Genomic DNA, 18,389 nt, shown 5'->3' with positions numbered 1-18,389 from the left:
CCAGGTCATGGCTATTGATATAATGTTACAATGAATACAGGGGGGCATATATCTTTTTTTTTTTTAATATTTTATTTATTAATGAGAGAGAGAGAGTGATCACGAGTAGGGGGGAGGGGTAGAGGGAGAAGCAGACTCCCCACTGAGCAGGGAGCCTAATGCGGGACAAAATCCCAGGACCCCAGGATCATGACCTGTGCTGAAGGCAGACGCCTAACCAAATGAGCCACTCAGGCGCCCAGGGCATGTATCTTTTCAAGTCAGTATTTTTACATTCCTCAGATAATAGCCAGAAGTGGAATAGATGGATCATATAGTAGTTCTAGTCTTAATTTTTTTAACAGTATGGAGAAGTCTCCATACTGTTTTTCATAGTGGCTGCACTAATTTACATTCCCATAAACAGTGTACAAGGGTTTCCTTTTCTCCATATCCTCACCAACACTTGTTATATTGTCTTTTTGATAATACCCATTCTAACTGACGTGAGGTGACACGTCAAATGCAGTTTTGATTTGCATTTACCTAATAATTATTGATGTTGAGCATCTTTTCACGTGCCTATTGGCCATCTGGATGTCTTCTCTGGAAAAGTGTCTATTCAGATCCTCTGCCCATTTTTTAATTGAGTTGTTTGGGGTTTTGTTTTATTTATTTATTTATTTATTGAGTTGTATAAGTTCTTGATATATTTTGCACATTATCCCTTATCAGATATATGATTTGCAAAAATCTTCTATTCAGTAGATTATCTTTTCATTTCGATGATTTGCTGCAGAAGTTTGATGTAGTCCAATTTGTTTATTTTTGTTTCCCCTGCCTTTGGAGTCAGATCTACAAAAATACTGCTAAGACACATGTCGAGGAGCTTACCAGTTATGTTTTCTTCTTTTAGGAATTTTACAGTTTCAGGTCTTACGTTCAAGTCTTTAATGCATTATGAGTTAATTTTTGTGTATAGTGCAAGACAGTGGTCAAGTTTCATTCTTCTGCATGTGGCTGTTCAGTTTTTCCCAATACCATTTATTGGAGACTTTCCCTTCTCCATTTGTATGTTATTGGCTCTTTTGTTAGAAATTAATTGTCCATATTATGTGTGGGTTTAATTTTGGGCTCTCAATTCGGTTCCATTGATCAGCATGTCTGTTCTTATGCCCATACCAAACTGTTCTGATTAGTATAGCTTTGTAGTATAATTTCAAATCAAGGAGCATGAAGCCTCAAACTTTGTTCTTCTTTCTCAAGATTACTTTGGCTATTTGGGATCTTCCTTGGTTCCATACAAATTTTAGAATTTTTGTTCTAGTTCCATGAAAAATGTCCTTGGAATTTTGAGAGGGGACTGCAATGAATCTGCAGATTGCTTTGCATAGTATGGACATTTTAACAATATTAATTCTTCCAATCCATGCCCATGAACTATCTTTCCATTTATTTGTGTCTTCTTTAATTTTTCATCAATGCCATGGTTTTCAGTATACAGATCTTTCACTTCCTTGGTTAAATTTATTCCTAGGTATTTTATTCTTTTTGGTGCACTTTTAAATGAGATTGTTTTCTTAATTCCTCTCTCTGATAACTCATTATTCGTGTATAGAAATGCCAGATTTGTTATATTAATATTGTATCCTCCTACTTTACTAAATCCATCTATTCGTTTTAACAGTTTTGGTAGTCTTTTGGATTTTCTATATATAGTATTGTGTCAACTGTGAATAGTGATAGTTTTAGTTCTTCCTCCCATGGGTGTCTTCTATTTCTTTCTCTTGCTTAATTGCTGTGGCTAGGACTTCCAGTACTGTGTTGAATGGAAGTGGCAAGAGTGTGCAATTCTCTTCTTGTTTCTGATCTTAGAGAAAAACTGCCAGCTTTTTACCATTGAGTATGATGTTAGCTGTGGGTCTGTCATATATGGCCTTTATTATCTTTACTCACTTTGTTGAGTATGGATCATATAAATGGATGTTGAATTTTGTCAAATGATTTTTCTGCATCTATTAAGATATGATTTTTATCCTTCATTTTGTTAATGTGGTGTTGATTGATCTGTGGGCACTGAACCATCCTTGGATTCCTGGACTAAATCCCACTTGATTGTGGTTTATGAGCTGTTTAATGTATTATTGAACTCGGTTTGCTAATATTTTGTTGAGAATTTTTTCATCAGTGTCATCAATGATACTGGCCTGTAACTTTCTGTGTATATGTGGTAGTCTTGTCTAGTTTTGGTATCAGGGTAATGCTTCAAAACTAATGAAGTGCTCCCTCCCATTCAATATTTTTGTAAGAGTTTTAAAAGGATATGTATTAAATCTCTGAATGTTTGATAAAATTCGTCTGTGAAACCATTGGTCCTGGACTTTTGGGAAATTCTGATTATTAATTCAATATCCTTGCTAGTAACTGGTCTATTCAGATTTTCTATTTCTTTATAAATTTTATGTTTTTTATAAATTTTACCTTTCTAGGAATTTATCCATTTCTTCTAGGTTGTCCAATTTGTTGGCCTATAATTGTTCATAGTCTCATGATTCTTCATATTTCAGTGATGTCAGTTGTAACTTCTCTTTCATTTCTCATTTTACTTGAATCCTTTTTCTTGAAGAGTCTGGCCAAAGGTTTGTCAAGTTGCTTTATCTTTTCAAAGAACCAGCTCTTAGTTTCATTGACCTTTTCTATTGTTTTGTCTCTTTCATTTATTTCTGCTCTGATCTTTATTTTTTTTAAGATTTTATTTATTTATTTGACAGAGAGAGAGCACAAGTAGGCAATGCGGCAGGCAGAGGGAGAAGTAGGCTCTCTGCCGAGCAGGGAGCCCAATGCGGGACTCCATCCCAGGACCCTGGGATCATGACCTGAGCCAAAGGCAGACGCTTAACCGATTGAGCCACCCAGGCACCCCTGATGTGATCTTTATTATTTCTTTCCCTCTACTAATTTTGGACTTCCCTCTTGTGTAAAATTAGATTATTTGAGATTTACTTAAGGTAGGCCTGTATTGCTATGAGTTTCCCTTTTAGAATCACTTTTGCTGATTTTAAAAATTTGGATTTGTAGTGTTCCTATTTTGTCCCTAGGTAATTTTAATTTCCTCTTTGTTTTCTTCAGTGACCCATTGATTGTTCAATAGCATATTGTTTGATCTCCATATTTTGGGGGTTTTCCCAATTTTCTTCTTGTAATTGATTTGTAGTTTTATACCATTGTGGGTTAAGATGCTTGATATTTCATCTTCTTGAATTTATTGAGACTAGTTTTGTGCCCTAACATGATCTTCCTGGAGACTAGTCTATGTGCAGTTCAGAAGCATGTGTATTCTGTTCTTTTTGGATGGAATGTTCTGTACATATCTATTAAGTCTGTCTGGTCTAATGTATTGTTCAAAGCCACTGTTTCCTCATGGACTTTCTGTCTGGATGATGTATCCATTGATGTAAGTGGGGTGTTAAAAGATCCCTACTATTACTGTATTACTGTCAATTTCTCCCTTTAGGTCTGTAATATTTGCTTTATATATCTTGGTCTCTCTGTATTTGGTGCATATATATTTACAAAAGTTATGTCTTCTTGTTGGATTACCCTTTTCGTTATGTAATGCCCTTTCTTATTACTATAGTTGTTTTTGTTTTAAAGTCTATTTTGTCTGCTATAAGTATAGCTACACCAGCTTTTTGTTTCCATTTGCATGGAATATCTTTTTCCATTCTTTCTGTTTCAGTTTATATATGTCCTTACTTCTGAAGTGAGTCTCTTATTATAGGGAGCATATAGATGTGTCTTTTTTTTTTTTTTAATCCATTCAACCACTTTGTGTCTTTTGACTGGAATATTTAGTTCATTTAAAGTAATTATTGATAGGTACATACTTACTGTCATTTTGTTAATTGTTCTCTGGCTGTTTTCTTGGTTCCCTCTGTTCTCTCTCTTCCCTTCTGGTTCAATGGTTTCCTTTTATATTGTTTAGATTCCTTTCTCATTTTCTTTTGTGTATTTAGTATAAATTTTCCTAAGTTCACCTATAACTTCCTGTGTATATAATGGTCTGTTTTGAGTTGACAGCAACTTAAGTTGAACATATTCCAAAACCTTACATTTTTTCTTCCTGCTTCCCATGTTTTATATTTCTTATGTCACACTTTACACCTTTTTACTTTGTGCCTCTCTTAACTAATCACTGTAGTTTTAATTTTACTATTTTTGTATTTTGACCTTCACACTTGCCTTATTAGTGGTTGATCCACTATCTTTACCATATATTTACCTTTTCCAGTGACACTTTTACTTTCATATGCTTTCTTATTATTAATTAGTTCCATTTTTTTTTTCAGTTTAGAGAGACGTCCCTTTAATATTTCTGATAGAGCCAGTTTAGTGATGATGAACCACTTCTGTGTTTGCTTATCTATAAAACTTTTAATCTCTCCTTCAAACCTGAGTACTAAACTTACCAGTGAAGACTTCTAGGTTAGACGTTTTCTCCTTTCAGCACTTTGAATATGTCATGCCACTCTCTTCTGGCCTGCAAAGTTTCTGCTGAAAAATCTGCTCATAGTCTTATGGGGTTTCCCTTGATATATAAGTTGTTTTTCTCTTGCAGCTTTTAAGATTGTCCTATTTACCATTTTAATTATAATGTGTCCTGGTATGGATCTCTTTGGGTTCTTCTTATTTGGAACTCTCTGGGCTTTATGAATCTGTAGGTCTACTTTCTTCTCTAGATTAGAAAAGTTTTCAGCCATTATTTCTTCAAATAAGTTTTCTGGCCCTGTCTATCTTGTATTTGGAACCCTACAATGTGAATGTTATTCCACTTGATGTGGATTCAAAGGTTCCTTAAATTATCTTCATTTTGGGGTGCCTGGGTGGCTCAGTCGTTAAGCGTCTGCCTTCAGCTCAGGTCATGATCCCAGGGTCCTGGGATCGAGCCCCACATCAGGCTCCCTGCTCCGCGGGAAGCCTGCTTCTCTCTCTCCCACTCCCCCTGCTTGTATTCCCTCTCTCACTGTGTCTCTCTCTGTCAAATAAATAAAATCTTAAAAAAAAAAAAAGAAACAAAAAAAATTATCATTTTTTTTCATTCTTTTTTTCTTTTTTGCTGTTCTTTCTGGGTGACTTCTATTGCTTTTTCTTCCAGCTTGCTGACCTGATCTTTGGCCTCATCCAGTCTGTTGAACTGCTCTAGTGTATTTTTCAGTTCAATTACTGTATTGTTCAGCTCTGTACCTTCTGTTTGGAATTTTGTTATATTTTCTCTTTGTTGAGGATCTATGTTCATCCAATTTTCTTCTGAGTTCAGCAAGCATCTTTATGACCATGACTTTGAATTCTTTATCAGATACACTGCTTATTTTCATTTCATCAATGTCATTTTCTAATGTTTTATCCTGTTTCGTTTGGAACATTTTCCTATGTCTCATTTTTGTCTGACTCTCTGTTTATATGTACTAGGTAAATTAATCACCTCTCCTAGTATTGAAGGAGTGACCTTGCAAAGGAGATGTCATATGGCCCAGAAACTCAATCCCCTCTGAACAGAGCTAGGTGCTCAAGAAGAATTCCCTGTATGGGATGCATGAGTCTTTGCTGTGGCAGGGCTATGTTTTTGACGCAGCGGTATATAGGGTAGTGCCCAGCCTGGGTGTAATGCATGGCTGCACTGAGTGGCACAAGGCTGCACTGTGGCAAAGGGATGGGCAGGGCTGTTGCCTGGCCCAGCCGGGATGCACAACTGCAGTGTGGGGGTTGGCAGGATTCTCAGCTGGGCACATCCCCCATCTCTAGCAGATTAGAGGAATAGTTTCCAAATGACTCCCACGCTCACCAACTTTAATAAGGTAGATAAAGTCACAAGTATGGCACCGGCCAGTGTCTCCATCCCTGGGAAAAGTTCCAAAAGTTTCCGGCCTCTCTGGCAAGCATTTTAAGATTAGTAAGTGGGTCTCCTTCACATATGGTCTAGGTGCTTTTCAAATTGGTGTTTTTGTGCTGGGTCTCTTGGTGAGTGAGTCTGCAAATGAACCCTTAAGAGCAAGTTCTCCATTCCCTATAGTTCCATGGTTTTCCTGAACATAATCTCTGTTGGTTTTCAAAGTCTGGCATTTAGAGGCCTCATCTTTCTCATTCAGGATCTAAGGGTTTTTGGTGCCTGACGTGGAATGCAAACCCCTCACTCAGGGAAAACTTCTGTATTTTTGAGATCCTCCTTGACTGTGATCACTGAACGTACAGTGGGTTGTTTCTGGCAAGATGGTGTCTCTGCCTCTCCTACCCATTTCAATGCTGTTCTTTTTGCCCTTTATTGTAGAGGCTCTGTTCATCCAGTTTTCTGGTCTTTTTCAAATTATTCTATATGCAGTTGTATATTTGTTGTATACATGGGAGGGATCTTCCTACACTGCCATCTTGAACCCAAGTCTCTATTTATCCATACTTTATAGACAAGAAAGTAATCACAAATGGTTATAATTTGTCTAAGATCAGAAAATTAGTGTGCAGTAAAGTCAGGACTTATCTAAGGCAAAGTCATCAGAATTGCTTATTTTTATTTTTACTTATTTTTTAAGATTTTATTTATTTATTTGACAAAAGAGACACAGCGAGAGAGGGAACACAAGCAGGGGGAGTGGGAGAGGGGGAAGCAGGCTTCCCGCCGAGCAGGGACCCTGAAGCGGGGCTCAACCCCAGGACCCTGGGATCATGACCTGAGCCAAAGGCAGACACTTAATGTCTGAGCCTGCTTACCCTGTATCTTTCTATAACCTTTTATTCAAAAATTTATAAGTTCATTATCCTTGCAGTAGTTTGTCTATGATGGAGATCAACAATTTCTTCCTTTTTTGTATGTGCATGCCATATTCTCATATCAAGTGGTAAAAATGGTTTTAAGGCATTTAAGGCTATGAGAAGACTTGCAGCTGCATCCTGGGCCTCTTGAAATACTGGCTCTTTGGGAAGTCAGACACCATAAGAAACCATGATTCCTGCCAAGCTGTGAGGAAGCCCACACTAGCCAAATGGAGATACAACCTAGAAAGAGATGCCTGATCAGCCCCCAACTTTCCAGCCAACCCAATCCAGGCATCAGTCATAGGAATGAAGTTCAGAGATGATGACTCCAGTCTCAGCCACCATCTGACTGTACATGTGAAGGACTCTAAGAACCACCTACTGAGCCTATCAATCTCTAAAACTATGAAATATAATAATATATTATTGTTTTAGCCACAAAATTTGGGGTGGTTTGTAACATAGAATTAAGTAACTGGAATAAATCTTTTTCTTCACTATGAATTTTACTATTTTTTAATGTAGGACCATTCAGTTTGTTGTGCTTACTGCTAGGTCTTTTTTTTTTTTTTTTAAGATTTTATTTACTTGAGATTGAGCACACAAGCAGGGGGAGGGTCAGAGGGAGAGGGAGAAGCAGACTCCCTGCTGAACAGGGAGCCTGATGTGGGACTTGATCCCAGGAGCCTGGGATCATGACCTGAGCTGAAGGCAGGCACTTAACTGACTGGGCCACCCAGGCGCGCCTTACTGCTAGTCCTTTTGACTTATTCTCTGACTCAATGAAGTTGACAAATATTTATTGAGAACCTACTCTATGCCAGGTTCTGTTCCAAGAGCTTGTAATACAGTGGTGAAACAAACTAAGCATTTCTGTCCCCTCGTGGAGCTTACATCTAACAAGGGAGAAGGACAATAAACAAAAGATGAAATAATGAGATATATAGTGTGTTAGAATGTAGTAAACACTATGAGTATGAGAGAGGGCAGCATGAGAAACATCAGGAGTGCCAGGGCAGGGAGAAGAAAGACAATGTAAAGACAGTGTAAAGACACACCCCAATGAGAAGATGACACTGAGTAAAGAAAGATAAAAAGGAGATGAAGGAAAGGGTGTGCGGGTCCACCACTCAGATCATGATCTCAGGGTTGTGAGATGGAGCCCTGCAAGAGGCTTTGTGCTGATCACGGAGCCTGCTTAAGATTCTCTCTTTCTCTGCCCCTCCCCTTTCCCTCTCTTAAAAAAAGAAAAAAAAAAAAAGATGAAGGAGTTAGCCAAAGGGAAAGAATAGATGAAAACAGCACAAAGGTATTGAGATGGGGCTACGAATAGAATGATCAAGGAAGAGCAAAAAAGTCAGTATGGCTGGAGTAAAGTAAAAAGGGAGAAGCAGTAGGAGCTGAGATCAGATGGTTAACAGAGAGCCAGATCATGTAGATCCTCGTGAGGGCTCTGGATTTTATTCTGAAAGAAACAGGGAGAACCTGAACAGCAAAAGTGCTATAATCTAACAGGCTCACTCCACTTACTGTGTTAAGGGTGAAGGAATGTAAAGCTAAAGCAAGGAAACAAACTGGAGGTTGTTAGAATACTCCAGGGTAAAGATGAAGAAGGCTTGGATCTGACTGGCAGGAGGGGAAGTGATGAATAGTCTGGATATATTATTGGTAGAGCCTAAAGAATTCCCAATGGACTGGAAATGGGACATGAAAGAAGAAAGGTATCAAAGATTGACTCTGGTTTTTGGCTGAGCAATTAGGAAGATGGGATTGTAATCAACGAAGAGGAGGAATCCTAGAAGGGGAACGGATTTGGGGACAAAGATCAGTTTACTTTTGGACATGTCAAGACAGAGCTGTCCATTAGACATTCCAATGGAGATATCAAGTACACAGATGGATATGCAAATTTGAAACTCAGAAAAAAGATCTGGAAAAAAGAGAGACCTGGGAGGCACTGACACACAGATTATTTTTAAAGCTATGGACTGGATGAAATAATTTCTAGAATGTATAGATAAAGATGAGCACTCCAACACTGAAGGGTTACTCTGTTATAGATAGGAATCTTGAAACAGAAGTGCTTGCTATCTGCTGATTTTACCTATCCCTGGAGGGTGAACTATGGACCCTGAGAAATAATCTCTCACTTTCTACATGATACCAGCACTTGACTCAATCTTCATTTTGATCCCTTCATTCTTGAAGATTTCTATTTCCATATTGCTTTCCAAACCCCTATTATCACAATTCTTTGAGGTATTCCTAGTGGAATGTACTTGCATGAAAATAAGATCAAAACTCAATAAAACAGAGCACATTACATGTCATATTATACAAAAGTCTACAGTCCAATGGCACATGTAGCAAAGGCAAAATGAATTAAAATTGTATCTAATGTTTTAGTACTTACATATTTTCTTATATATTCTGAATTTATTCTATGTGATTTTTGAGAGAGAGAGAAAGAGAGGGAGAGAGACAATCTCAAGCAGGCTCCACACTCAGCATAGAGCCCTACACAGGGCTCAGTCTCATGACCCTGAGATCATGACCTGGGCCGAAGTCAAGAGTTGGATGCTCCACCAACTGAGCTACGCAGGCATCCCATTATTCTATGTGATTTTGACAAAACACAGAATATAGAGAACTTCAGGTTAGATTGAGAAGTTAAAATTCTGCTTAAATATGTCTCATTACTGCTGTAAAATGGTTTACAAAAGAGGACTGCTGAGATTGAGTTATCACAATGTCCTACATAAAAACTGCATCTCCTACAATACTGCCAATATTCTAGGACCTTCTCCTTCAGCTGGCAGCACAGGTGATTTCAGGCTGAACCTTTGAAATCAAAACGGTTTCAAGTATCATCTACTGAACATTTGCATCAAGAATATCAGAGACATCTAAAAAAAAATCTTAAAAAAAAGTTTGAGCACCACCATTCTAAAAGAATCAAGGACAACCCATGCCAGAAACTGAAAATCGGGATTATAATCCACTCACTCACTAATAGAAAGTCATTTTCTTAAGCCTGCCTAAAAATTAATATTTATTATTCATTACTTCTGGATAAAACAGTTACAAATTATTCCATATTCACTGGAAGGGAGGATAACTCTGCTCCCTGCATCCTGACCAGTGTTTTTAAACTCTCCTTCTCTCAGTTCATTCATCATCCCTTCCCTCAAATTATCACCCCCTCACCTTTCCATGGCAAATGTCTACATGATCTGTGTTCACTGCCTCTTTTCCTGGAAATGGTCCTCTCCTTCAACAACTGTCATCTAGAGCTCCTACCTTATCATCATTCTGTGTAACACTGATATAATGCGTGCATAATGCATAAAAACTTACAAAACATTTCAAATACATTATGCTAGTTGATATTCAAAACACTCTTGAAGAGGCATATCTCCTGATTATCTAATAAGGAACCTCAGGCTGAGAGGCTAAGTGACCTGTTCCTATAAGGATATAGAGCAAATAAGTGACAGCATAATGCCTCCCACTTAGGTCATCTAATGCAAGCTTGGTATTTATTGCACTGCATTATAACTCAGTCTAACACACAAAATTACATTTTTTAAAAAAGGTTTATTTATTTGAGAGAGAGTGAGTGCATAGCAGGAGTGAGTGCGCAGGGGAGGGACAGAGGGAGAAGGAGAGATTCCTCAAGCAGACTCCCTCCCAAGCACGGAGCCGATGTGGGGCACGATCCCAGGACCCTGAGACCATGACCTGAGCTGAAATCAAGAGTCAGATGCTTAACCAACTGAGCCACCCAGGCGCCCCCAAAATCACATGCTTAAGTAACACTGATAAACTAACCCATTGACTGCTAAATCTTATGGCCTTTCCTCCTGAATCATTTGCCAAAAATTTACTGACCATCCAATCACTAGAATTTTATCTCAGCTTGGCTTTCCTCATCTTAACTATTTGATTCTTAACCGCTTGGATTCATTCTCCTAAGGATGCCTCAGACTTAATCTTCTCCCTGTTTCTGCTTCTCCCTCCCCACCCCCTACCCCTTTGGTGGTTGTGGCTTTTTCCAATAACCTCTCCAAAATGACAAATGATATTTGACAAATGTAAAATGACAAGTTTGTTGAAAATGACTATTTTCTACTTTTCTGACTAGTTCATTTTTTAAACTTTAAGTTTATTCACCCAATACTCCTACTTTACAATAACTATCAAACTAATATTCAAGACAAGTAATTCGCCTTCCTTGATTTCATATTCCAAGGTTGAAATGACATCTGAAATCTTAATACTTTTCTCAGGAATCCTAACAAATAATTTGGGGGATTTCTTCATTCCATGTAGATGTTGTTTTCTATTTGAAGTTTTTATTTTTTTTTCAATATAGCTCCTTGAACAAAAAAACATGCAAATTGTGGCTCACTAGGAAGACAAACGACCAGTGACTAATTTTTTAAAGTAAAATAACGTAAAAGTCCTTGAAATTGCCTTATATATGGAATATTAGTATAAAAAAATAAACCTAGAGTTTAAAGAAGTTAATTGCATAAGTTTGGGGGGAAAATTTTTTTATTATTAATTTACTTTTAAATAATGGAGAAACAGAAAAATTTTTTAATTCATGTAAAAACAGGCAAAAAGCAGAATAAAAATAATGGATAAAAATGCAATGGAATTAAAAATTTAATTTAAAATTAAAAATTTTAAATTTTATCATTTAAGGGGAAGTAGAAAGGAAAATGCTACCAAGTACATACAAAATTGCCAAATTATACCATGGTACAGGAATAAGAAAACTGAACAACTCCAAGAAATATTTAAGATATCCCCAGAATATACAAATGTTACAAATCTGGAAAACATTCGCATGCTTAAGAGAAATAATTTTTAAATTTATTTTAATTAATTTATTAATATATTATTTATTTATTTGGGGGGGGGCAGAGGAAGAGAGGGAGAGAGAGAGAATCCCAAGCAAGCTCCACAACTCTGAGATTATGACCTAAGCCAAAATCAAGAGCCTCAACTGACTGACTCAACTGACTGAGCCAACCAAAATCAAGAGTCTCAACTGACTGACTCAACTGACTGAGCCAACCAAGCTCCTCACCCTAACAATTCAATTTCTAGCCTCTTCTTAGCACCTGCATAGCCCCACAGGCTCCATACAACCATAGGGAAACTTGAAATTTTTATTCCCATGCATTTCCTTCTATTCTTGCTAACTGAACTTATAGTACTTCTGCCCCCCCTAAATAACATCCTGGGGTATTTTGTGCTTCCCCTCCTCTTGCACTGTATATCTAAAGATCTTATTTGATCAGGAGAGGCTCAGGACTTAACATGTCGCAGATGGTGGTTTAAATGTTAGCTCACCAAACCAACACACCCAAAACCTTGCCGCCCCTGGGAAAACTATGACTGATCAAAGAAATGATTTAAGGAATTACTGAACTCCTCAAGATGGTCAGCCTTTCGATTATCTAAGAGCCTGAATTTGTCAAAACAGAAAACGTATTTCTTACTGAGGGATGCACAGAAGCCAACAAGAAGGAATCACTTTATGGCAATAGGCCCTGAGATACATCTTTCTACATCCCAACTGCATACCGTCTAGCCTTACTAAGTATGTCACCTTCATAATAAATACCAAGACATATTTAGGTTACCAGTACAGAGTTTATATTAAACAGTCTTAGCCAGGAATATAGGGAGTCCTAGAATATCCACAGATGAGCTTCAAGGGCTCAAAAATTCCCTTAGATGACGTGCAAATTTATCTGTGTATTTTTCTGGGCAAGAGTGTCCAATGCATTTATCAAGGTGCCAAAGTTGTCCTTAAATAAAGCAAAATATGAAAACCACCTAAAAGGTAAAAGTATAAAGACACAATATGGTATAGAAGAAAAAACTAGTATTGGAAGGTAAAAAGCCAAATTTGGACCTTAGTTCTACCCCTCATTAGCTGTGATACTTAGGTAAGTTGCTTTGCTTCTTTGCATATTCTTAGTCTATAAAAATGGAAAAAGACACGTACTATGAGGATTAAATATAATGTACGTAAAGTACCTCACATAATGCCCAGCAAGTATTGCATTATCCACTGATATTTGCTTTAAGAACACAAAAATGTCTTAAGTAGACAAAATGAGCCACAACACATTTAAAATAAACTGCTAGATGATAAAATCTATTTTTCTTCTGAACGTAGTTTCATCAAAATATGGATACACTCTGTACTCATATCCTATTGCTGAGACAAATGCACCACACAAAGGTAGTGACTTAAACCAACACAAATTTATTATCTTACAGTTCTGGAAGTCGGAGGGTCAAAACGAGTGTCCTGGGGCTAAAATCAAGGTGTCAGCAAGGCTGCGTTCCTTCTGGAGGATCTAGGAGAGAATCTGATCCTTGAACTTTTTCCAGTTTCTAGAAACTTCTGGCATTCCTTGGCTCATGGCAACATCAACCTTTGCTTTAGTCATCATGTCTCCTTTTGCAGCTCTGACTCCCTGCCTCCCCTTTCCACCTCAGTAAAAACCCTTGTGATGACACTAGACCCACCATCTAAACCAGGATAATCTTCCCATCTCAAGACTCTTACCAAATCATGACTTTGCTATTTAAAGTAGTATCTCACAGGTTCTGAAGATTAGGACATGACATCACTGGGCATCGTTCTGCCCCCCATAAACCCCTTGATGTAATCTGACATTGTATAAATTCTGGTGCTAAAATAAATGGGTACATTTACATTTTGAAATAACAGATATTTGGTAAGCTTCTCCTCATTACTTTAAAATAAATCAGCTTTCTAGAAAAGCCATAAGCAATTATTTCTAGTTGCACCATTTAGTCTTAAATCAGCTGTGACTGGCACATGTTATGCTTTCTTTTATAAATGTCAACATCACATCTTACAAATTATTGCTATGTATAACCAAGAGAATGCTTGTCATTTTACTTAGCTTTTTTTCATTTTTCTAAATAATATTTTTTAGACATGAATGCTCTAAAGTTTGACAACATAGAAAAATTATGTTTCAAAGAGAGGCATAAATGGTATGTCCCCATAAGATTTGGTTTTATCATGATATTTACTCGTATCTGAGCACAAAATGTACACTACAACTCACCAGTGGTTCTCTATTTTTGACCAGACGAATGATTTTTACTGAGTCTTCTTCATCGTCAATATCATCAGGCATCGGAGGTAATACAGGATCATAATTCTTCTGAGCCACAGTATCATGTACAGAGAGCAAAGCCTATCAAAGTCAACATTTGGAAAAAAATTAATCAAATATAAAATCCCAAGCACATCCAACTATAAAGAAAATCAAACTGGTGTTATAATCTTGACGTAAGAATGGTGATAGGCAACTACTTGAAAAGGAGGATCTTAGAAATGGGAGAATGTAGGACAGGAGGAGGCGGCACTATTTGGCTGCCATCCCCATCCCCAATGCCACTAATACAGGACAAGAATCCGCATAAAAGTCCTCTCACCTGTATATTTTCTGGTTCATCATTATAAGGGTAGCAGCTGGGGACGGGGTGGGGATTCTTACTTTTACTAGAAAATGAGGCTATAGGTACACTGTTGATCAGCCAGTAGGAATCTGAGGGAACTGTATTCTTCCCTTCCTCCTGTTAGCAGAAAACACACAAAAAGCCGACCGATAATGACTAACTTTCCTTCTTTTCTGGTTTTCTCACCTTTTCATTTTTTGTGTAATAAGATAACTAGTTTGTGTATAATGAAAGTTTTTCTAGTCATGACTGTCATGGTGGTAAATCTCCACAAAACACTGTCACATTGTCATTATAGACCAATGACCAAAGTAACTCTCAAACCTGGACATATCACGACTATTTTAGGAGAGGGTTTTAGACTTTTATCTAATTTGTTCCCTAATCACTACCACCACAGTCTGTAAATTACTCTAGCCAGAAGCCTAGAAATCATCCCTGAAACAAATCTCTCCTCCACCCTACACTCCTGAACACCCAATCCATATCCTGTTAAATCTACTTGCAAAATATACCCTAAATATGTTGTCTTCTCTCAGCTCTAGACCAGAAGCTGGCAAACGATGCCAGCTGTTTTTGTAAAGGAAATGGTCCTGTCACCCAGTCTTCATTCATGGATGTGTTGTCCATCACTGCCATCATGCTACGAGAGCAAAATGGAGTAGGAGCAACAGACCATTTTTATAGGAAAAGTTCAGAGACATCGATGTTGTCGTGTTTTACCTGGAGAACTGTAATAGCCTCTCAATGGTCCAGCTGCATTCACCTGTGGTCTTTTTTTCCGCAAGATATGAATATCTTACAGTTTCTTTGCCCACTATGCCTTTGAGGAACATTTAGGATGTTTTCAGTTCTTGGCTATTATAAATAGCGCTGCTATAAATATTTCTCATCTTTTAATACGCATGCGCACACGCGCACACATGCGCGCACACACACACAATTGGGGTTAAGTACGGTTGGCCGTTGAACAACGTGGGTTTGAACAGCATGAGTCCATTTGTATCCAGGTATTTTTTTGAAAAATACAATACAGTCTTATAAATGTGTTTTCTTTTCCTTATAATTTTCTTAACATTTTATCTCATTTACTGGAAGAGCACAGTATATAATACACATAACATACAAAATATGTGTCATCAATATCAACTATTTGCTATTGTTAAGGCTTCCAGTCAACAGTTGGCTATCCGTAGTTAAGTTTTTGGGAGTCAAAAGTTATACGCAAATTTCTTTTTTTTTTTTAAATTATGTTCGGTTAGCCAACATATAGTACATCGTTAGTTTCTGATGTAGTATTCAATGATTCATTAGTTGTGTATAACACCCAGTGCTCATCACAACACGTGCCCTCCTTACACACAAATTTCTAACCATGCAGGGAGTCAGTGACCCTAATCCCTGGATTGTTCAAAGGTCAAGTATATTTAAGAGAGAAAAGTCTGGGTTGTGGGTTTCTAAGTATATTCAACATTACTAGATACAAGATGAACAATTTTTCAAAGTGGCTGTCCCAGTTCTACTCCTACCAACAGCTTCCATGAGTTCTAGTTATATCCCATGATCCCCAACATTTTACATTACTAGTTTCAATCTGGCAGCGGTATCTCCTTGGGATTGAAATTTCGTATTTCTTATAACCAATGATCGCTTTTTTTGTGAGATGCCTACTCAAGATCCTCACACAGTTTTCTATTCCATCTGTCTTTTTCTTATTGATATGTAAGAATTCTTTAATATACTGGACCCAAGCCTTTGTTAGTTACATATGCCACAAATGTCTTCTCTCATTTGGTAGCTTCCCTTTTGCTTTCTTATTAGTGTTTTTTGCTCAACAAGAAATCCAAATTTTAATGAGTTTAATTGTTTTTTCCTTGGGGGCTGGTGCTTTTTGTATCTGACAAGAGTTTCAGAGCAAAGGAATGAACAGCCTCAAGATGAACAAATATCTGAAGAGATAATAGCTGTAAATTTTTGACAACTGATGAGAGACCGAGCCTGAAGATTCAGGAAACCCAATATATCCATTAGGAAGCAGGAACAATAAAAAGAAATCCAAGATTAGATACATATCGTAGTGAAACTACAGAACACCAAAGACAGGGGGATCTTAAAAATATCAGAAAAAAAATATGACTGAGAGCTGAGTGATTAGCCATAATGGAAACCAGAAGCCAGTTAAATACCTTGAAAGTGCTTAAAAAAAAAAAATAATAACAGCCAGCCCAGAATTGTGTATGCAGCAAAAATACCATTCAGGAATGAGGATGAGAGCCAAGATGAAGTTAATAGGGATCCCACTTGAAAAAAAATAACAAACAAAACAAAAACAAAAGATGCAACAATGGTTTGGGAAGACACTGGACATCAGACAATTAAGGACAGTGATCACTGAGAGACAGGAAACAAATGTGAGCCTTGTGAGGCCAGAGTTTCCTGGCCGTGTAGGGGGAGAAGGTACCCAGGCAGAACCCACTGGTCTCCGTAAGTTGAGACAACACAGTGAGGAATGTTGGGAGGTCAAGGAACTAAAGTTCTCAGAGTATGAAAGAAAAGATGGTGACAGGCACAGGGCTCTGGAGATCTGCAGGAGGCCCCCCTTTGAGTGTGCATACAAAAAAACTACCAGAAAGGATTAGAGCAGTGGTTATCAGCTGAGAACAATTTTACTCCCCAACAGCCATTTGGCAATGTCTGGAGACATTTTGGGTTGTCACAGTGTGGAGGGTGCTACTGCCATCCAGTTTGAGGCCAGGGATGCTCCTAAACATCTGACAGCATACAGGGCAGTTCCCTGCCCTTCACGCCCCCTCCCCCCAATAATTTTCAAGCTCCATAATGTTAATAGTTCCAAGGTTAAGAAACTGTGCATTACAGGGAACAATCCCCAAAGCTCACACAGGGCAGGAATAGCTCCTGTTTCCTTCAGTCAGAGGGGAAAAGCTTGGCATTCACAAGGCACTGAGGACAGTTAACAAGGGATATTGTCTTAACAGGAGGAAATACTTAATCCAAGATTAAACAATGCTAAGATCTCACCTAACAAAGCTTAAAAGCAAGCCTCTGAAGGACCAAAATATTTCCATATAACTTAATTATATAACAGAAAAAAAAACTCAAGAATATCACTATAAAAATATGAAAATATCCAGCATCAAACACAGTAAAACTCATAATGACTGAGAGCCAATCAATTACTGACAAAAGTTATGAGGCATGTAAAGACAGAAGAAAATACTACTCATAATGAACAACATAACACCATAGAGCTAAACTCTGAAAATTACACAGCTGACAGAATTATATAGAACCAAATCCTGAAATTACAGAGAGATTGCAGACAAGAAAATTAAAACAATTACTATACCTGTATTCCAAATGCTTAAAAAGCTAGAGAAAACACTGAAAATGAGACCTGCCATATATAAGAAAGATTCAAGTCAAACTTCTAGAGATAAAAGATACAATGTATGAAATTTTTTAAAAAGTACACTGAATGAGATTAACGCTTATAGTTAAAGCAATTTATAAACTACCTAAAATGAAACAACACAAAGAGAAAATATAGTAAAAAATTATGAACGGAACATTATTGGGCTATGGGACAACTTATATACACCTAATTGGCATCTCCAAAGAAAGGAGTGGTGTTAAAAAAAAATATTTGAAGAAATATGGCATAAAATATTGCAAATTTGATTGGGGGGAGAAAAAGCCCCTAGGTCCAAGAAGTTCAACATATCCAAGCACAAAAAACAGAAAAAAAACATAAAAAGAAATAACACCAAATTGCTTAAGACCAGTGAGAAAGAAAAAATCTTAAAATCAGCCAAAGAAAAAAGCTTAAAATGACAACACACATCAGAAACAATACGAGCTTCAAGATAAAAGAGCAACATCTTTTAAATACTTAAAGAAAACTGGCAACCTAAAATTCTATACCCAGCAAAAATATCTTTTAATAATGAAGGGATAATGAAGACTTTTTAAAGACATAAAAAAGTTGAAGGAATTCATCACCAGGAAACTTGCACTACAAAAAATGGTATATGAAGTTTTTCAGACAGGAAGATAGGAAT

The 18,389-nt window shown here is 37.3% G+C and overlaps 1 protein-coding gene across 2 annotated transcripts in view; it reads right to left on the bottom strand.

Moving 5' to 3' along the window:
• The window catches only part of MPP7 (MAGUK p55 scaffold protein 7), a 288,302-nt gene that overhangs the window by 88,525 nt on the left and 181,388 nt on the right, over positions 1-18,389 (bottom strand). For both annotated transcript variants that reach the window (XM_025885841.2, XM_073885448.1), the window contains exon 6: positions 13,914-14,045. In XM_025885841.2, the coding sequence (XP_025741626.1) occupies positions 13,914-14,045 (132 nt within the window). The remainder of the gene's footprint in view (positions 1-13,913; positions 14,046-18,389) is intronic.

Source organism: Callorhinus ursinus, unplaced genomic scaffold (assembly GCF_003265705.2).
Source record: "Callorhinus ursinus isolate GAN/ISIS: 27379988/994484 unplaced genomic scaffold, GSC_fseal_2.0 scaffold62, whole genome shotgun sequence".
Taxonomy (NCBI): domain Eukaryota; kingdom Metazoa; phylum Chordata; class Mammalia; order Carnivora; family Otariidae; genus Callorhinus; species Callorhinus ursinus.
The sequence above is the reverse complement of the archived record's forward strand: the minus strand, read 5'-3'. Positions and strand labels throughout refer to the sequence as shown.